The 22,904-nt window shown below is 34.1% G+C and overlaps 1 protein-coding gene across 1 annotated transcript in view; it reads left to right on the top strand.

Annotated features, from left to right (window-relative positions):
- Positions 1 to 22,904, top strand: part of PTPRQ (protein tyrosine phosphatase receptor type Q) — a gene marked incomplete at its 5' end in the record, with an annotated part of 168,380 nt that overhangs the window by 91,797 nt on the left and 53,679 nt on the right. The window contains 6 exons of the mRNA XM_019633934.1: positions 9,425 to 9,546; positions 13,441 to 13,627; positions 16,620 to 16,864; positions 19,189 to 19,255; positions 21,786 to 21,944; positions 22,431 to 22,653. Of these exons, the coding sequence (XP_019489479.1) occupies positions 9,425 to 9,546; positions 13,441 to 13,627; positions 16,620 to 16,864; positions 19,189 to 19,255; positions 21,786 to 21,944; positions 22,431 to 22,653 (1,003 nt within the window). The remainder of the gene's footprint in view (positions 1 to 9,424; positions 9,547 to 13,440; positions 13,628 to 16,619; positions 16,865 to 19,188; positions 19,256 to 21,785; positions 21,945 to 22,430; positions 22,654 to 22,904) is intronic.

Here is a 22,904-nt window from a genome sequence, read left to right as displayed (position 1 = left end):
AAGTATGGTTATCCTAAGAAAAAAGGAAGACAAAAATCTTTCCCCCAGTGATAGCAACTTGCATTTTTCTTTTTTTTTCTTTTTTTTTTTTTTTTAGCTGAGCCATCCTGCTACCTGTTGCCAGCTGTTGTCAGCTCAGCTCTGGCTGGGAATTGAACCAGCAACCCTGTTGGTAAGGGCTTGCACTCTTGAGCGTGCGCTTAACCAACTGAGCCACTTGACTGGCCCTGCAACCTGCATTTTATCTTTAAAAAATTCAATGGAATTCTCTCATTTTCTTATCTCTAACTTCAAATCTCATGTTGAATTGAATTTATTTGGACTTTTCTGAGAATCTTCTTTCTCCTGGTTTTAAAAGAAGTATGAAGTAGGCTTCATTCTTTGTGATTTTGGGTCATTGACCTCAGTTCAAGTGTGCCTTAGCCTTAGGCCTGGGTCAACCAAAATTCAGCTCCTTTTTCTTCTGCATTTAGTAAGGAAGTAGGGAGAACTCTGATTTGACTGGAAAACTCCCAATTCTGAAAAGACTGAGCATTGCTGCTCCTGGTTGTTTAGGTCATTTTCTGGTTGGGCCCAGTAACTGACTTAAGAGACCTTGGTTGAATAGTTAAGAATAATAACAGTTGCTAATCTCCTCAAGTGTACCCTATGTGCTGGTACTATTCTAAGAACTATTCACACATTGATTCATTCATCAACCTCATTCATTTCTAGTAGAGAGCCTGTGCTCTTAGATTTTGACTGAGACTTGGGCAAAACCTTGTGCTATGAAAGTACTAAGAGGTGGAGAGGTGCTAAGTAGGATTGCGAAGAGAAGATGTTCGGGTGAATTCATAATTTAAAGGACATAATTGTGGGCATATAAAATCAAACTATTTAATAAAGCATTCAGCTCTCTCTATAATATCAAAAAAGCTTTTGCCAAGTTGTTAAGCAAGTTTTCCAGAATATAAATAAAAATATTTTTGAAATCCAATTTGCATAAACAAGTGGAATGTCTTTTTTCAGCAAAAGCACTAAAAACCAAACAGTGAAAGGAAATTTCACTGGGGGTTATTACTATGTAGTATTATTTGTCAACTGGGACTAAGAAAGACCTGGAAATATTATACAAAGTTCTAGTTAATAATCTAACCATCTTCATTCCCAAACGAATTGGATGGGGTTTTTCCTACTACACGTAACCTCAAACTACACTTTTGGCTCCTTTTCTCTTTAATGATACCCTTAATAGTTATTTTACCCTGATTATGCCTGAATACAATGAATGGGAGGACAAAGTAGCAACATTTGTCCTGGCGCTAACATTCTATATGGTGATGGCTTTATCTGAATTACCCCAGGTTGTTCCTATGCAGAGCTTCAAGGCAGAGCCAATAGTGCTTTCTTATGTTCTTAGGAAACACGATGACATGATGACTTGTTATCACTCTAGGAACTCTGGGATGGAAGGGAGTGATGGTAGGGAGAAGCCTCTTCATAGTTTATCTAGAATTAAAATAAATGAAAGATTGCGGGAGACCAGTCTATGGAGTCTCTGTTGGCTGGATGTACTTTTCCCTGTTTATCACCAGCTTCCAAGCCCTCCACCACTCCTAGCCCTCATAGAAGCAGTAACTTAATCTCCTTTTTCTTCCTTGTCATCAACAGTGGTAATTATTGGTTGCCTAATCTGAAGAACAGTGCCACTGATTTTTCATATGGGATGTTGATGTGGAGTAGAGGTTCTTAAACCTTTACCACAGGCATTAGAATTATTTTGGGGCAGGAGGGGCATGCTCATTAAAACATAGAATGCTGACCTCAGAATTTGCTTTTCTAATAGGGTCCCAGGTAATATTGATGCTGCTGGTCTGGAGACTACATTTTGATAACCACTCTGATAGAAAGTTGTTTTGTAAACATGATACGCTTCTAAAAAAAAGATGTATTTTCTGGTCCTAAAAACAATAGTACTAATATTAGAAAAGTTTTAATCATAACTGGCATTGCTAGTATTGGAAGTGAGAGGATTTATTTTGTATTCTTTTTTTTTTTCAACTTAAGCCTGTCTGAAATGAGTCAGAAAATGACTAGTTAAATAAACATTAAAGAAAACAGAAGGTAAAAGGATTAGAAAGTACAAAGCAGTAGCCACAATATTGCCACAGAGACATGAAAGACAGTTTGGAGAATATAATCAATAATTTTGTAAAGATTTTGTAGGGGGTCAGATGGGCACTTGTCTTATTAGGGAGACCACTTCATGGACTGTGTAAATGTCTGACCACTGCGCTGTACACCTGAAGCTGAAGTTGAAGCTTCAACTACTGTATGTCAACTATAATTATATATATATGTATATATATATATATGTGTATATATATATATATATATACACATATATATATATATATGGTCATGGGATGTGGAGTACAGCATAGAGAATAGAGTCAACAGTATTGTAACAGCTATATACAATGTCAGAGGGATAGTAGACTTGGCGAGGGGCATTGTCACTTTCTGAGGGGTGTAAATGTCTAACTACTACATTGTTTTGTACCCCTGAAACAGTCATAAAATGAAGTCTTAATATGGTGAACATCCATAAATCGTTCTCATCATTCTCAGTACTCACCAAGTGACCTAATCAGACAAATTCTTATGCTTGGAGGATTTGCCTTTGTGACACCATCTTGCTTTTGGGAAATCTAACTATAAAAAAAAATAAAGTCTTGTACAACAGTAGGAAGTGTTGTGTACACCGACAGTAGTGTTCCATTCTGGGCAGTGAAATCTCTGGGAAACAACCAACACCAAGGAAGGATAGCCGATTGCTGCAGTATTGTAACCAGTGGGGTATGCCCTCAGATGCTTTTGGCCTGAGTAAATATAGTCAATCTAATTGCAGATCTTCTTCCAGGCCCTTGATGTCCTAAATTGTTTAAGATACAAGAAATACACCCAAACTACTCAGCCACTCCTTTAGTCCTGAGAGACATCTAAAACTCAAAGCAAGTTCTTCCAGGTGTGTGAATCAAAGCCAACACACAATCCTAGACATCACTAATATTTGTGCAGCTGAGGAAAAACAGTCCTTCATTTAGTGATGAATGTAGCTAGGAATTTGGTGGTTCAGTATACCAAATCCTGAAACTAAAATACCCTGAAGGACAGCCCCTTTAAATAAACTTTAAACTGAATCTAAATTCAAATAGATACACAGACAATTTAAATAATTTGGGTACAGAGTTCACCATTTTCTGTCTTGTAAGCTGCTGTCAAATCCTTTATTTATTTATGTTTATTCTTTTAAGAAAGCCATGATAGCATGGTGCACTAAAAACCATAGAGTTATTTTCTATAACATTTTTCATCATTAAATTAAATTTACAGGGATCTACTGAAGGCAAAGTTACTAATAAGTCTTTGAATGTGCTTATTCTCAAAGTATAGTATTAGACACACCAAACTTTGGTAGTTCTTAATCAAAGTGGCATAGACTTGGGGGCATTCAAACTTTTATATGGACCAGGCAAAATGATGGTCTCTCCAGACTCACCTTTCAGCTAACACACTTAGCATGGGGACACAGATGGATGGGAAAGATGACCCTGACCCACATAAGACCCACATTCCTGTGCAAGGATAGAAGCATGATAATCAGGAAATGATGGTTGTTAGTTACAGAAAATGCATTATTGTGAAAACCAGGGGGAAAGTGCTTATGAGAGGAAGTGATTGGATTATAGGGAATGAGAGAATAAGGATAGATCATTCCTACTGAGTAAATTGCTGTGATTTATAAGAGAAAGGGTATAGTGATATCTTGGCCCATTACTGACTAGATTCATTTCACAAACAATCCTAAATCAGAATGTGACAGTTTACGGGGAGACAAATAAAGTCTCCCAAGGATGCTTATAAGTTACTAAGCTTTTAAACTGGCATATTTTCAACTCCCATACCTTTACTGCCGTAAGTTTCCTTTATTTGGTAGTCAACATTCATGATTGTAATTTTGTATTCCCCTTATGTGAATCTAATTATAATTTACTATACACTGTGATAAAAGAGATAATACTGGATATATATTTTATTATGTATTTTAAAATTTTGATAAATTCCAACAGAAAATTGCTAAAAGAAACTTGAAATATTTATATACTTACAAGTACGCTCTAATATTTATACATTACTAAAATAATTGGATACTATTTTATAATAGACTTAAGCACATGGTGTTCTAAACATTTCTCTCAAATTATCTATGAATTAATCATTTCATTGTTTTATACAGATGAAATATATATTGCTATATATTATATACATAGAATATATTCATATGTCAGTTCAGTTATGTATGTGTTTGGTTTTATTTTCTAGCGCAGATTTTGGAGTTCTTAATTCATCATACTCTTATGCTTAAAGAATGCAAATTATATAATACATTTCAAGAGAAAATTTTCACAAAAGAGTCAACAAAGGATTTTGTCACTTGTGTAACAAAACTGGCAATTTCATCAAGTTTACTGAAATGCAAATGTTTAGAGTGATAGTTTCTTAAGAAAAGAAAGAAAAAGAAAACTGGGAAAAGTTCAAGAACCGGCATTAAATCACAGCTCAGCAAGGGGCTAAATACCTTGCCTTTTCATAATGATTGATTAGTGTATAGACCTTAAAATATTTAATAGTACAAGTGGTTAGTATGTGCCAGGAATTATTTTTGAAAGCCATTTTTCTCTCAGCTCTGCTTGGGGTGGCAGACACTCACCAATGAAGGCTTTGATTGCCAGTATTAAAGGAATCATTGCAGGGTTGACATTTTGCTATGAAATATGAGAAGTTGAAACAAGGCATCATACCACTTTCTGAGCTGGTCTACAGATATATTTGTAAGAGTAGCCAAGGATTTTCCTTGGGAAATAATTTTGGGTCTGTCCTTGGTTGAGATCCCAAAGGTTCAGACTATACAGCAGAGACGACTTGTACATATTTTCTTGGAAATATTTTCAACCACAGCTACCATCAACATAGTGATGGAAAAACCTTGTCAACTCTCTTAGTCACAGAGTATTCTCAGTAAGCTGTTTGATGTCTGGACAACAGTAAGGTACCACCTTGTCTACCGGTTAGAATGAGTTAGGATTAAAAGCGTAGTCCCGACAGCCATTGAGTTGGTATACTTTATAGAGGGATATGAATCAAAAAGATTCTGGAGATAGTCTGTCCTCTTTTGATCTCATTTATTTGACCCATCTCTCTGGGATGAGTTAGGTACCAAGCACCAAAATCTATAGAGGCCCCTTCTAGTTCATGATAATAAATTATGGCCTTTGTCTTTTTTGTCCATGATAACAGTTCTCACAAGGACCTGAGCAGTGCTCTTAAAGGCCCTACACAACTTGGCCCCCGTTTCCTCTCTGATTCTCATTCTGACTTATTTAACTCCAACTTCACTGGAGTCCTTCTTATTCCTAGAACACATCAGGTAAACTCCTGTCTCAGGACCTTTGCACTGTCCATTTTCCTCCCTGTGACACTCTTCCTTCCAGCATCCCCATGCCCCTTTACTTCCTTTAAATCTTTGTTTCAATGCCATCTGCTTAGAGAGGCATACGCTAACCACCATATTTAACACAGTAACTTCCATCAGCATCCCCACTCCCATTATCCTACTTCACTGTTTGCCAGGGAACATATCACTTCCTAGCATGGTATGTTTTACTTGTATATTATATACATACCCAAATTTTTTAAGTAGATATTATTTGCCTCCTTCCACTGAAATAGAGGTTCCATATCCCTGTTTCTTTGCTTCTATTCTCTACTCCCAGCACCTCAAAAGTGTTTGACATGTAGTAGGTGCTCAATAAATAGTCTTTGAGTAAAGAAGAGCCTTTACATACTAGAAGCTCTAAATGGCTAGGTTCACACCTACCCTGATCACTTCTATGAGCTTTGTGTTTTCTTAGTGCTGGGAACATAGAAGGTGCTCAATAAATATTTGTTGGTTGGATGAATACATAAAAGCCAACAATATTTGGATACAAATAAAGAGAAGCCACAAATATTTTCCTGTCTTATATCACTTGAATTGTGTGGCCTGTCATAAAATTGTTTCTCTGGCAGTGATTCTTACAGAGCTAGAAGGCAGGTTCTGCAAAAACATTAATAATCAAGGGGACTAATAAATTCATACTTAGCTTCTAACCCATTCTATTTTATAGTCAAAGGTAAAAGATAGGTCATTGAAACCCACAAAGTATTTTATATTTTTCAAAGCAAGTTTCTCCATGAGGAGAGTATGTTATAATTATTGGTGATGGTGTACTTGATCCTGAAGTCCATCCACTCCTTTTAACATTTTGAATAAAAAGATACAGAACTGCTGTTTGTTACGGAGAAGGTGGGCATAATATTTCTAAGGAATATTTCAGTTTGAAATGACAAAATAGTTACCACTCTTGAAAATGGAGTGCATTATTCTGTGATGGCATCCAAAAGCAATTAATTATGCCTGTGGTGGGAGGCCTCTCATAACTTTCATTTACTGTGTTTAATAACGGAAACAAGTGATGCTACAATTAAGGGCAGTTTTCATAAAGCTAAAAGTAGTAAGACTGAAGATCTCAGGATATGCAGATTCCATGATCTCTTTTACTATAATCATCAGACCCAATTCTATCATTATTCTTAGCACCTCTCAGCTCATCAAATCTCTGCATCCTGGGCCACCCTCCCCTCACACCCTACCCTGGATGCCTCCCTGGGTCATTTGGACTTGATCTCTGAGTCAGTGTTCAGAGTATTGTGCAAGCATCAGAAGAGGTACAAGTACGAAGGATGTGTTTAGCACTCCAAAGGAATTACCCCACAGAAACCTTTTTATGCCTATTTAGTAGATGCCTCTGTAGTAACATATGAGTATTGTGCTTAAAATATTTCAATGCTATCCTTAAAAAATAATTTTATGGGTTGAGTTTGCTACTAAATTCTGCAGATATCATCTCTCTTGAAAATGTATTCCAAGTATTAAAAAATTATTCACAGTTCAAAGATTGTCACTACTATTAACATCTTAAATACCTATCTGGTATTGAAATAAAACTTTTAGCTTTCTTCAGAACATGTGAATCACTTGAACTAGATATACTTGCCATATTTACACTATCCGATTTGTAAGGAATTGTCTGGAAAAAAAGTTTGAAGATCTTCTGGATCTACTTTATTTTTTGGTTTCTTTCTGTTTTTTAAAAATGTATTGGGGTGACTTTGGTTAGTAAAATTATATAGGTTTCAAGTGTACAATTGCATAATGCATCATGTATATATCACATTGTGTGCTCACCACCCAACGTCAGCTCTCCTTCCATCACCATATATTTGACCCCTTTGCTCTCCTCCACTATCCCTCTCCAACCCTTTTCCATCCTGGTCCTGTCTTCCTAATTATAGTCTCATATTTCTAATTCCCAGGTAGGCATCTCAATCCTCATGAGTTTCTCCAACTCAATGAGTACAAACCCAACTTAATCATCGCCTTCCATAGGCTCATCCCAACACAACCAGTATCTGTTTTTTAATGTGCTATTTTTGTGAACTCTATCAGCATTCTCCCAGTGTTAATACATGAATTACCTTTTACTACTTCCTCTATCTTAGTTTGAGTGCACAGCTTATAAGTTATTTTTGTTAAAATTTTAAATGACTGCAGGATTCATATCCCCCTATCAATATCCACTGTCACTATTTTAATTTAGGGCCTCATCCTATCTCACCTCGATTTTTGGAAATAGCCTATATAGACTCAATGTTTCAGAGCACTTACCTTTTTCATAGCTATCTAAGTTTTCTCAACAAATCTTCAGTGGCATCTGTTGTTTAAAGAATGGACTTCAAATTCTTTAACATAATCAGCAAGTGCTCCCTAACTTAGTTCCCAAATTACTATTTGAAGCTTGCTCCATATTGTACTCCTCCATTACACTGTTCTCTAAGGGATAACTCTATTCCTTGAATTTAGAGATTCTGAATCTTTTCTGTACCATGGGTTCCTTTGGCAGTCTGGTGAAGTGCTTGGACTCCTTCCTAGAGTAATATTTTTGAATGCATAAAATAATAAACATAAAATTACCAAAGAAAACAATTCTATAGTCATAAAATTCTGTCCCTGTTGTTTATGTCATTGTGGCTTTGCTTATTATCCTCTGCCCATAGAAGTGCCCCAAAACCTGCTCTTCTCTTTCTTGAAATTCTTCTCATCATTCAAAGCCTATTCAATTCCCATCTCCTCTGTGCAGCTTTACCTTGACTCCCTACCCCATCTGTGTTCACCACTTTACCATTTGCCCTCTCATAGATTTGTATTTCTAGTTAGTCCTTATCTTTACTTTGCTCTTTACTATAACATATTGTATTAATTCACAATGATGGGCCAAACACTAAATTGGCCACTTTCACAAGTTTCATCTACCTATTTTTTTAAAAACACTATGAAATATGTGTATCAGGAGGAAACTGAGGTCCAGAAATTTTGTAGTTTGACCAAGATCACACAACTTGCTCCTTTTATAAATTATTTGAGGAAAGGAATATTTTATCCCTCTATATACCTCTCAGGATCTATGGAATAATATTTGTCTAGTAATGTTTGTTTATGTGAATTTAAAAGTTAGAAATACTGGGAAATACTGATTTCCCAATATTTAATGTTTCTAGAATTGACTGGGGACCAAGGGAGGACAGAGATGTGTACAAAAAGTTCCTAGGTGAATGTTTATGCTAATTAAATAAACCCTTCTAATACCTAGTGGTTTCACAAATTGAAAACTTATACAAGGGTTTTCATTAGTCAATTCCTTAAAATATTATCTCTTGTTTAGCACTGCTAATGAAAAACAATAATCAAAGTAGAACAAATTAAAGAATTTGATATCATAATGAATCCAGGAAATGTTTACATTTATAATAATAAGATCAGTTGTATAACTTATTTCTTATACCACCTCCTCAGTGAAAACAATAAAACCAACTCAATTTACATTCATATAATGATACACTTAAAATCTAATTCCCTTATGCCATTTTCACTTTTCTGTAGTCAAATATGTTTTGCAAGTTTTCTTAAAACAACATTGTTAGACTATTTTAGAATTTGAAAAAAAAGATTTATTTTAGCAATAGTAATGTTTTATTTTCATAGTATTGTTTTGCATCATGTATTGATGACCATTAATTTTTCAAGTGGACATTCTTATGTATAGTAATTATTTTGAGAGGAATTACATCTTTTTATTTGCTAATACCTTTAGTGTGCTGTGAACTATAAATTAACATATACTAATTTATTATGGCTATCCATTTTTCATGATGTTTTCTGTTATTGTACTGTAGCAAACACTAACTCAAATATAAATGGGTAATTGATTTTCTGTTTTTACAGCTCCAGATGGGCCTCCTGAAAATGTGTATGTAGTGGCAACATCACCTTTTAGCATCAACATCAGCTGGAGTGAACCTGCTGTCATTACTGGACCAACATTCTATCTGATAGACATCCAATCAGTAAGGCTTGTCTTACCTTCTGAGAAAGGCAGTACAGAGCATGGTTAAGAATTCAGGTTTTAGAACCAGACTATTTGCACTTTAACCCTGAAGCTCTATTAGACCTTAGGCAACTTACTTAACCTGTCTGTGTTCCGGTGTCCACATCTATAAAATGAGGATTAATAACAGATCATAGTACCTAGGGTACAGATGTTTTTTTGTGAAGACTAAATCAGTTTATATGCATAAAGAATTTAAAACACTGCCTGACATATAGTAAGCACTCAATAAATGCAAAGAATTATTACCATGATTATTATATTGATCTTCAGGGTGTAGATGACATACATAAATGGCTAAATTGGTCATAATACTTGGTTTAAAATACAGCAAAAAAGGACTCAAAATACAAAATGAGAAGGGAGAGGGCATGACGGAAAATATATCCGAAGTAAATAACTTCAGAGCTTATCATTATATCTCTTCATTTGCATTATCTTATCCTATCTTATCTAACAACATTTTGATGTAAATATCACTATGTTTGAAGAAGATTTTGCATAAAGGGGAACTGAGGCACAGGCATGATAAATAACTTCTTACAGAGCTGAGACCTGGCTGAGACCAGCAGACAGTGATGAGATGGGAAAAAGGAAAAGCCATTTAATGTCAAATAAAGTTTGCCAAATTGAAGCATACACTCAGCAAAACAACATTGTATCAAAGATAGCAAGAATTCAAACAGATTCTAGCACATCACTGTTTCCCTGTGGTTCTTGGAACTAAGTAGTCATGTAGTTCCATCCTCCCTTTATTCATTCAACACAAATTTTTAAGTACATCCAACATGCCAGCATTAGTCTAGGTGCTGGATAGGTAGAACCGAACAAGTCTGATGCAGTCACTGTCTTTATAGAGCTTACCTGTAGCTCATCTACATTCAAGAACCATTGGTTTCAAGGTCCAGGAAGAAGAACACGTCATTGCATTTAGGACTCATGGTACAGCCTGGACTTTACCAAATACTAGCCACAAGGACATAAAAGCCTTCCCTTATAAGATTCAAATTAAGTAAAACTTGACCATCTTAAATAAAATATATATGCACACAGATATCATCCTGGATGATTCTACTGGAAAATAGTGCGTTTTGTAGTCATTTGTTCATTATTCCCTTTATTTTTTCAAAATAACAAACATTTAGTGAGCAGACTCTGTTTATTAAAACAAGGATGGAAAACTAAGTTCTGCCCTCAAGTAGCCTACACTCCAGTAGGAGACACTAGACTATACATAGCTAGTTATAGAGTGTGAGGTATACAGTTTTTTGGGGTTAGGATACAAACTAACAAAGTAATTAAAGTTCCTGTTTTGGGGAACACAGAATATTGAGGAGACTTCACAGAGCAGGTTTAATTTGTTCTAGAAGTTGAGGAATGAATAAGGTTTTACCAGTTAGGGAAGGGTGGAGATAGGGCAGGAAAAGGAGAGAAAATGGAACCAGTCTAATTACTGGTATTGTATGTAAAGCCACCATACTTCAAAAACAAATAAAAATGTTTGAAAATAATAATAGATATTAAAATATAATATGAGCAAACAACCTTGGATCGAAGGGAAACGATGCTTCAAAGAGGCCTGAGGTGTCAGTCTTCCACAAGTGGACAAATAGGGGTTAACAATAACAAAAACAGGGTAGGTTTAGTGAAGAAAAATAATCAGTTTTGTACTTGTTTTTGAAGACTTAGCATTCCTTTTGTATTTTATTAATTTTTTTTAAGATACAGCAGATCACATGTATGCTATGTCATATTTTTACTTCTCGATATTTGTTATCCATTGTTTTCATGGAAGGCATTGGAATAGTTTGATTTTACTTTATAAGATCATGTCCAATGAACTTCCCGTGGTGTAGAGAGTGCTGGACTCTTGAAACACCTTGGGCAAATCCTATCTTAGGTACTGAGTAGCTATGGAATCTTGAGGAATTTATCTCAACTCTATAATCAGAGATCAAGTAGTTAAAGTACATATCAGGCAAGTAACATAAATGAGCCATCAAAATGAAGCCAACTGGATTGGGCTGTGATGAATTGGAAACCTCACCCCATTATAGATATCAACTATCACTCATCTCTAAATAATTGTTACCCAGAGTGACTATCAGACAAGTCTTAAGGAAAATTTTAAAAGCCAGATTTTACGTGATATTTAAATGTTGACAACTAATTAAATACACATACACACTTACTACCAGTGGACACATGCACCTGATCAATTGAAGTCCTATACTGATATATTTTTCTGCCATTTTAGAGAAGTGGCATCTCTTTCCACTACTCTGTTTTAAGGTGGGAATGATGTATTTGACATTTGCAATGTTGATGTTATTTATCAGCCTCTTGCTATGTTTCTCATAGCAATATTGTCTTTCTGTTAAAAAAAAGCTCTAAGAAAGAGCATTTGAAGAACATACTGAACAACAACAACAAAAAAATCTTTCAAAGTTAGGAGGGTGGGTCAAGTTGAAAACGAACTTAATATTTTGAATAATGTTTATAACCTGTTTTAGAGTGTCTTAAGTCAGGTACCTAAGATTTCATTTTTTTTTTATGTTTATCTCAGGAAAAGCCCTTCCATTTAGGGTTAGAAACTTTAGCTATGTTTATTCCCTACAGCAAATGGAGCAGACACTCTATCAAAGCCAGACCATGATTAAATAAATTATACAGCTATATTTAGTACACCGAAGGATTCTTATTTATGTACAATTAATAACTGACATCCACAATTGAGTCCTTGCATAGTGCTAGATCAGAGGTTTTCAAATTGCAATCATCACCAAAATTTTAAAATTAATTGGAATAAAATTTAAAAGAGCAGAAAATATCACAGTGCTTTTCGAAAAGAGTTGTATTTCTGAAAATAGTTTTTGAGTTATAAAGAAATACACACACACACACACACACACCCATATTCTGAATTATGTAATTATATTGCAAAATGTGTTTCCTTTTTGTGGTTCATGATAAACAAAACAAAACCATACCCAAAATCTCTGTGCCAGCTACTTCAGGTCTATTTTTTTCTAAATCTCAGCAAAACACTATAAATAGATATTATCATCCCAATTTTACATACGCAGAAAGAATGATACAGCATAAGTGACTTGACAAATGCTACAGGAGCTATTAAACGACTAAGATGGGATTTGAACCCTTGATGGCTGGGTATCAAAACCTGTATTCTTTCTTCTATAAAACATTGGGGTAGAAAGTAGTATTTCATTGACTGCAGAGATGATTTTTGCTTGATTTTGTTGATTTTTGATGGGTGGATTGATTGCAGTTGGTTCATTGTTTTGTTTTTGTTTGTTTGTTTGTTTTTAGTTTCAGTTGTTGAAATAATTGCTAATTAGTAAACTGTTAAAGTAGCACTTTAGATTTCCCAGGACAATCTGACTGTAAAAAAAAAAGAAAATACAGTTGACCTTTGAACAACACCAGGTTAGAGGTACAGACCCTCACACAGTTGAAAATCTGTGAATAACTTTTGATTCCCCCAAAACTTAAGTTGTCCCATGGTATCTGCAGGGGATTGGTTCCAGATCCCCCACCAATAACAAAATCCACGGATGCTCAAGTCACCTATGTAAAATGGCATAGATCAATATATACAGTCGGCCCAATGCAGCCGTGGACTCCCAAGCACGGATTGAAAACAGTACAGGTATTTACTGAAGAAAGTCTGCATATACATGGACCCACACAGCTCAAACCTGTGTTGTTCAAGGGTCAACTGTGCTTTCAATCTTGCCTAGATAAATATGCCACACGTATCTTTGTAGTATATTTTAGTGATTTGTATATCAAGTGCTGCTTCCTTTAATTGTTAGCTATTTTTTTCCTGTAGGTAGATAGTGATGAATTTAATATTTCCTTAATCAAGTCAAATGAAGAAAATAAAACCATAGAAATTAAAGATTTAAAAATCTTCACAAGGTATTCCATAGTGATCACTGCATTTACTGGAAACGTTAGTGCTGCGTATGTAGAAGGAAAGTCGAGTGCTGAAGTGATTGTTACTACTCTAGAATCAGGTAAGGTGTATTTTTCATCAGTGCTAAAAACTGGCTGAAAGTTAGGGGTCTTTCTTACAGTATCTCACTCCTCACCCTAAAGAGTTTATGTGTTGCGAGAAATGTTTAAGGCATATAATATAAAATTCAATGATTCACTATGATTGACAAAATTTAGCTTTCTATTTCTGAGGCAAAGTGGAATTATGTAGGCTACTCAATCCTTGTGAATACAAAAACAAATTAATTTATAATAAACCCAACTGTACTTATTTGCATTTATTAATATTTAAGCGCTAAATGTTTCAGAAATTGTTACCTCCCCTAAGAGATGAGTTTTACAGTTGTCTAAAGCCAATAATGGTTATAAAAATTTAAACCCCATTTTAATTATTTCTGTCTCATAATTTAAGTGCACATTAACGTGATAATATTCTGGTATTAAATAATCTGGAATTCAAAATTAGAATCCAGGTCACACTTACCATATCTGTTTTCTTCACTTCGTTAAGTGACATGTTTTATTATATATATATATATAATCTATTTGATAAATGTCAGAATCCATACAGATTTCCTCAAGTTCCTATGAACAGGGTCTGAATGAATAATAAGATTGTAACCAATAAGAATTAAATGTGGAAAGTCAACTTCCCAGAACTCGCTTGCCCCATTCTCCTTCAGACTCCTGATGTTCTTTGCCACCAGATATATCTTTGGAGCACATGAAGGGATGTGTTGCTATAGTTTATTTGTTGCTATATGTAAGGTAAGTATAGGAGGTAAAAATATTTTCTAGCTAATTCTTTCATTATGTTACATACTGTATTGTCTATAAAGTTATGGCTCTAAATTAAAAGGTACACCTTATTCTCAGCACCCTAAAATTCTACTGGATTCCATTTTGCTGCCACATACATCCCAGGTATCTATCTATTTGCACTTTTCTTTCATCCTACCTATCTGTGAGGAAATATGCTACTGAACTTCACATTCATACCATAAAACATCCATTGTAAATCTTAATGTGCTACCTCTCCCAAGGATATCGTAGTGTAATAAATTTTTACTAAAACTTTGGAAATAGAATTTTAGATGTAAAGCCAAAAATATTTGAAGTATATGAAGTTTTTTCCAGCGTTCAGAGAGTTCTCTCACTTATCCAACTATAAGCTTGATCTAATTTTTGATAAACATCTTATACGAAGAAAATATATTTAGTATTTCTTATGTATCCTAAAAATGTGTAACAGTTAATATTGTGAAAATGTATGTTGAACCAATTTAACCTTTATTTTAACTATGCATTTTTCTACTGAAAATGTGATATTTGGCACCATAACATGTTAGTTATCTGATTCTCTTTTTTTCTCACTGTTATTTATTTACTTATTTTTTACTTGCTACAGGGCACTATTTTGAAAAATGTTTGCAAGAAAATGAAGCTTAAGTATCTGAACTTTTAACAGTCAAATATTAAAAGCCTTCTTCATGGAAATTCTTTACTTAGAATGGAAGAATATATTCATTTCAACTTGATCAAAAGAGATATTCATTCAATCAGTTGTTTACATAAAGAACACTATGTAGTACAGCAAGAACTAGTTCCTATATTCATAAATTTCATCCTCATGTATATAATTTTCTTTCACAATAATTTATTGATACTTAACTAGTTATATGTTAGGCCAACTTTTATTTATCAAAAATAAACTGGAATATCTAGACTATATAAAGAACTCTCAAAACTCAACACTTTAAAAATCCACTTACAAAATTGACAAAAGACATGAACATATGTACATTTCACCAAAGAGAAGATATGATTGGCAAATAAACTCATGATAAGATAGATTTTCAACATCATTAACTATTAGGGAAATGCAAACTAAAACCACAATGAAATATCACTAGGCATCTACTAGTACAGATAAAATAATTTTTAAAATAGTGATAATACCAAATGCTGGCAAAGATGCAGAAAGACTGGATTTCTCATCCCTTGCTAGCGGGAATGTAAAGGGTATAGCTACATTCATAATCTTTTATAAAATGAAGCACATGCTTACCACATGAATGAGTAATTATACTCGTATATTTATCACAGAGAATCGAAAACTTATGTTCATGCAAACACTTCTATGTAAATGTTAATAGCAGATTTATTAGTAATAACAAAAAGGAAAACTAGAAATGACTCAAATTGTTTTCTATGATTAAACAAATTCTGATACATCCATAAAGTAGAACGCTACTCAGAAATTAAAAAAAAAAAAAGAATGAAGTATTGATATATGCTACAACTCTGATAAACCTCAAGGTCATTATGTTATTGTCTTTCTCAAAATGACAAAACTTTGGAGAAAGAGAATGCTTAAAGTGGAATGGAATGTTGTGATGTAGTACAAATACACAGGGATAGCAGGAGGTTCTTTTATGGTGATGGGACAGTTTTGTATCTGTTTCTGGTGATGGATACAGGAATCTATACATGGGATTAGATTGCATTGAACTACACACATATACAGAAAAGCATGAAAAACTGGTGAAATCTGAATAAGGTCTGTAATCAGGTTAACAGTTTTGTACCAATATCAGTTTCCAGGTTTGAAAGTTAAGTTATAGTTATATAAGATGTCATCACTGGGGAAAGCTAGGGGTAGGCTACGTGGGACTGTATGCATGATTTTTGCAACTTCCTGTGAGTCTATATTATTTTTAGTTAATTTCAAATAGTCATAGAAATGTATTCTGTATAAAAACTAATGCATATAAAAAGATAAATAAAAGAATGTGAATGAATAAATAGGCAAACCGATCACCGTTATGGTTTCTGTGACCTATCAATGTCAATGATTCTACAATGCATCAGCCATTTTGCTTGTTGCCATATTTATATGGTTTAAACAATTTGTGTAATACTCTTTATAAGCAGAAATTTGAAGCAAATAAGTTTTATGGGGATCAAAAAGAACAATATTTTTATATTTAATTACTAAATATTTTATTTTAGTCCCTAAGGATCCACCTAACAACATGACATTTCAGAAGATACCGGATGAAGTTACAAAATTTCAGTTAACATTCCTTCCTCCTTCTCAACCCAATGGAAATATCCAAGTATATCAAGCTTTGGTTTGCCGAGAAGATGATCCTACTGCTGTCCAGATTCACAACCTAAGTATTATCCAGAAAACCGACACATCAGTCATTGCAATGTTAGAAGGACTAAAAGGTGGACATACGTACAATATCAGTGTAAGAATTCGTAGCTTTTAATTAGTCACCTTTTTTACAAAGTCAATTTACAAACTCACTACTCAAAAATACTGAAGCTTATGTACACACTATATTTTTCATGTTTTTGTATGATTGTTTAAGACATGCTAACAGAGAGTAGTTTTAGAGAAATGAAATTGCTGATTTCCTATTATAATACAGCAAGTCCTATGAAAATATGTGGATAATAAAAACATTTTTTACAATTATAGTAGTAATCCAAAAATAAAGTAAAGGAGAAAGAAAATCCATGGTAAAAATGAAAGAGTAGTGATGTATAAAGAGATAATTATGCAAAGGAAACTGTGTATATGTGATTATAAAGGGAAGATGGAAAAGCAAATTTCAAAAGGCAAAGGGAAGAAATAACTATTTATATGATAAAAATTACCATGTATTTCACATAACTATTACTAAAAGCTAGTTGCATTTTATATCTTGATTTTCAATTATCCATTTTGGAAAGTAACTATGTATGTGAGTTCATATTCATACACACACAATTTGTTTCATCCTTTGACTATTTTTGTAGCATATCTTACGATTTTCAAAAAGAATTATGTAATTCAGAAAATCATTTTTTAAGCAACATAGAATTCATCCTAAACAATTACAAGCTTAGTAATTAATCCTCCTACCAACTCTTGATAATTATCAGAACACTATCATTAATGATTTGTGTATATATATATATATATATATATATATATATATATATATTCCTTTCTTCCCTCTGTCACTTTGTATCTTATTATGTAATCTCTCTGCTAGGATTCTTGTTGCTCATACCATTGAATGGACCACCATTGTGAAAACTCTATTAGAGGGAGAGCATTTGTGAAGAACTGGCGCCTGGGTTCAAAATCCTGACTCTAGTATTTTCTGGGTCTGGTCAGTTTCCCCAAATCTGTACCTTAGTTTCCTTATATGAAAAATTAGTAATTGGAATAATAATTTATTTGTAGGATGTTTGTGAGGATTACAAATTTGTAATTATGGTAAGTAGTGAGTGGTCTATCAGTTTTGCTTATTATGAAGAAGAGAAAAAAATAGGAAGTAAAACAAAGCACAACTAATTTATAATTTAAAGAACAAGAAATAAATTCTCTGATTGTTCACAAAGTGCAATTTACAGCATTCTTAAAACCTGAGAGTTCATTAGAAATGTGTAACTTGAACATTTGCTCTGATCTGCTAAATCACAACCTGTATATCTTCATTTAACAGGGTTCATAAGTGGCTTCGATGCAATTTAAGAAGCACTGCCTAACTTCATTTATTATCTCACTTAAATGTCAGGTTCTACCATAAAGAGATAAAAATAATGAAGCACACCATAATATGTTTAATTTTGGATACTTTCTTATATCTACAAACTCCAATAAATATTTTATTTACATATTTTTTAACAACAGTTTTGGGGCTTGGTTTATTTATTATACCGACCACATCATATATATCATTATAATTTTAATTCAATAAAAATATTCCCAAAGTATCTCTAGTGTGGAGTGTGGGCCACTAATATGTAAACAAGTTAATTAATTCCAATAAATCTATTATGTTCTGAATTTTGTTTATAAGTACAATGAAATGGGCCAACCATAATCTTTATTTTATATACTATAACAAGATAAAGTGAATAAAAGAAAACTGTGTCTACAGTGTGCTAAGCACAGAGTTAATTAAAAGGGTTCACATTTGTGTAAATCACTCTCTGTATATACAAAGCGGAATGCTTTATGTGTATATGCTGCATTATGCAGGTTACAGCATCAGATACTTTGGGGCAGGGGTGAAGAAGGGCATAAAGGGCAACTTTCAGAGGGATGATTTAATACGGGAAAACTGGGAGGCTGAAGGAATAGGATTTCATCTCAGAGAAGGAGGAAAGGACAATCTTGAATACTGACTTAAAAAAAGCCAGTTTCCTAGCTACAGAGAGGAGGAACAGATGTTAGAGTAGATGAAGAGAGAGTATAGACATAGCGGCTTTTCTTTGCTCTTCCCCCAACGGGTTCAAATTGAAGCCACAACCCTCTCCTGGTCTCTGTAATCGGGCTGTTTAGGTCACTCAGCCTTTGTTCTTAGGGCTTAGTTAAGATCAGTTTTAAGAATTACTTTACTGTTAATGTTCTACCCCCATATAGTATGCATTTAAGTGAGTGCAACAAAAATATAATTAATAGACTATATGCAATTTTTTTAAGTGGGTCATTTTTAAATTACATATAACTAAAATCAGTTATGTATACACATAAGCAATTATTTGAAAATAGTAACAAGATATTTCTTTGTTTTAGGTTTATGCGATCAATAGCGCTGGTGCAGGGCCAAAGGTTCAGATGAGAATAACCATGGATATTAAAGGTACATACATGAGCTGCCTTTCCACAAATGCTGTTGTCCTAATCAAACAGTAATTAGCATTTGAATTCCAGATTAGAGTTAAGGATATAGTCAAGCTTTTAAATGATGCATATGCATGTAATAAGCATATTTAAGTAATAATGTATGCTTATTAAAGTTATAATTAAAATGTGTAAATAATGATGCAAATTACCATGTTAAATAAGGAGAATGCCCACCTGCTATTTTTCTTATACTTTTCCTCTCAATTTAAACTTGTCTAAGCAAATTTCATAGTCTGTTATTTTGCTTTTTAATTCTATTGAAAACAAAACTCATTTTTTAAATTACCCATGACTAGAAGTTGACTAGTTCTAATTAGGTTCCTTGACTTGCCTTTATTTATATTAAAAGTTCTTTTTTTCTTAATTAATCAAATAATGTTTACTAAACTACCATAAACTCAACTTTGTGATTCTGACAATAAAATAGATCTATCGATTCATTATCCTGACCGGTAGTTTTCATAGAAAATATAACTAAAATTTGGAGTCCCTCACCACCCAAATCCACAAAAACTAAAAAGATTACGAGGAATTTCAAGCCATTCATTCATGGAAGGTGCCTTTTCTTCCTGAGACTAAAGACATGCGTGTAATTGTCTCATCTCTAAAAATCTGTATAAAACTTGCAGAGAGATTTAAAAAAAGAAAAAATTAAGTGTATGGACCTTTAGAGAATTCTACCATCTGATGCAAAAAGTAACTTTTCTCAGCTTTTGGTAAGGACAGCACAGTGCAGTGATTATTGGGTCGTCAGGAAGGTCATGATGCATTTTTGCATTGAAAAACATAGAAAAATACGTCATCACTTTCCTGATGACCCAGTAGAAGGGCCAGCTCTAGGCTGAGTCTGGGATCAAACGGCTCCGATTTAATCCTGGATTGGCCACTTGATATCTGTTTGACTTTGGGCAAATTTTTAACCCCTATAAGCCTGTATAGTGGAGATAATATTAGGTCCTGCCTCATGGATTGTTGTGGGGATTCAAAGAGATAATCTTTGAATGACAGTGCTTGGACACTAGTACCATCAAGAATAAAAAATATCGGGCTGGCCGAGTGGCTCGGTTGGTTAAGAGCTCGCTCAAGAGTTTGAACTCTGAGCAACAGCGGTTTGATGCCCGCCCGAGCTGAGTTGCCGCTGAGCTGCCAACAGGTGGCAGGATGGCTCAGCTAAAAAAAAAAAAAAAAGGGCTTAAGAATAAAAAATATCCACTGTAAGGTGAAGCTGATACATTTTCTTTTCATTAGCGGGTAGTTTATATAATCGCCATGTAAGTATTATTTGCTTTTTATTGATAACTTACGTACTTAGAATACACAAATCTACAAAGTTTTCAAAAATATCAGCAATTTTACAAAATGACTTCATAAAGAAGAGCTTACATCATAGTATCATCTTAATCCGTCTTTGTTGCTCAGTGGCAGACATGTAGGTATGCAGGTAACAATAGCTAGACTCTCCAGCAAGCCTAGCAGAGAGCTCCTCAGGCTCTTCCTGCTGAATTCTTCCTTCCTTTTTCCCTTTCACAGGTGTCAGGCCTGTGATCTATGGTCTAAAAGCTCTCACCACCTACTCCTGCTCCCTGTCCTTTTTCTCCAATCAACTCTCTACACAATTAATTTCATCATAGCCTTTGCATCTCAGAGGGGTGAGCTAAAGGATCTAGTTAAAAAGATTTGGTTCCCTTTATAGCTATGTGACGTAATTCCATTTCCTCATCTATAAAAGGCAAATGATATTGTCAATTTTATAGCATTATTGACAGTCATTTAAAAAAGGTTTAATAAATATGGAAATTAAAGTTTGATTAAGCAACTTATTTAATGCTCACTTATATATATAACTATAAAATGAAGTGAAACAAGCAGCCTTTCATAAATATTGATTTTTGGAGATAACTTGTATGCATTGAGGGTAAAATGTGAATTATCATGGCACTTCTAGAAATTATTCTGGCAATATCTATTAAAGTTAAAAATACATATGTATATCTTTTGTTCCATAAATTCTGCTCTTGGGAATCTAGTCCATAGAAATAAAAAGATGGTTGGCATGGATAAACTGGGAGGTAAGGGGAGCTGCAGGTATGACTAGAATAGTAATTGGCAAATCAGGTAAAGAAAGTAGAAAAAGGAGAAAAGACAGTCCAATAGTAATATAATTTAATGCATTTACAAAAATTATATATGAGTGACAGCATATAGAATTTGAATTTATTTAATATGTGAAGAGAAATCAGATGACCAAAAAAAATCACACTTGGGCCCCCTTACCTCAGGAAAATCTCAAATGTGTAATTATACCACCAGGGCATAATAATTGCTAAATATTTGCTGTATCCAAGAGAAACTCTGTTTCATTTGTTATTTATGTTTGTCATCACTTTATCTGTAAATTACCTTCATGAAACAAGAATTTAAAATGGTTTTTTCTTCTCTTCAGAAACAAAAAATCAATGGTAATGATATTTCTTCTTTGTTTACAGCTCCAGCACGACCGAAAACCAAACCAACCCCTATTTATGATGCCACAGGAAAACTGCTTGTGACTTCAACGACAATTACAATCAGAATGCCCATATGTTACTACAATGATGATCACGGACCCATCAAAAATGTACAAGTGCTTGTGGCAGAAGCCGGAGGTATCATCAAGTGCCAACTTCTCTTGTGAAATCATTAAGTGGAAATTGCTGAATGGTTTAGAAATTTCACTTGAAAATTAGTAATATAAGGTTGACTCCTCATTATCACACAACTCTTGAGCTTAATAGGTTGTCAGTATTAATTACACTAATCATTTATTTATGTCTAAAATATTTTGCCAAAATAAGAGAAGGCATAGTTAAAATATGTGATTGATTTATTCCATATGCCAGTAGGATTGTTTCAGTTTTGATGAGATGGAGTGTGGGTAGTTTCTTTGGAGATGTGAACGAGAGAGTTACTCTTGACTAAGGGATTTTTTTTTTTTCTACCTGCTTATCCAGGTAAATGAGCTGAATCACCCCTGGTGGTACAGTGAGAGGTGTTGCATTCAGCTTTTCCTTATGAAATTATAAAAACACCCTTTATAACTGTGAAAACACATTCATGTATTATTCTTAATCATCCTTTTTTTCTGAAAATAGCTCAACATGATGGAAATGTAACAAAGTGGTATGATGCCTATTTTAATAAACCCAGACCATATTTTACAAATGAAGGCTTTCCCAACCCTCCGTGTACAGAAGGAAAGACAAAGTTCAGCAGCAATGAAGAAATCTACATCATTGGTGCTGATCATGCATGTATGATTCCTGGCAATGAAGACAAAATGTGTAATGGACCTCTGAAACCAAAAAAGCAATACTTGTAAGTATAGTATCGTTTATAACTACCATGCATTGTGTTAGCAAGAGAGTTGACATCTTTCATCCATCCATCCACCTATCCTTTCATCTTTCCAGTAAGCACTGGGCATCTGTCAGGTATTGTGACCTGGTCTTTTAGGCCCTCAAAATGTAAAGATCAGGGGCCGGCCGAGTGGCTCAGTTGGTTAAGAGCTCGCTCAAGAGTTTGAGCTCTGAGCAACAGCAGTTCGAGTCCAGCCCGAGCTGAGCAGC

The sequence above is a fragment of the Hipposideros armiger genome, unplaced genomic scaffold (assembly GCF_001890085.2).
Source record: "Hipposideros armiger isolate ML-2016 unplaced genomic scaffold, ASM189008v1 scaffold_1444, whole genome shotgun sequence".
In the NCBI taxonomy this organism is placed as follows: Eukaryota; Metazoa; Chordata; class Mammalia; order Chiroptera; family Hipposideridae; genus Hipposideros; species Hipposideros armiger.
The sequence above is the reverse complement of the archived record's forward strand: the minus strand, read 5'-3'. Positions and strand labels throughout refer to the sequence as shown.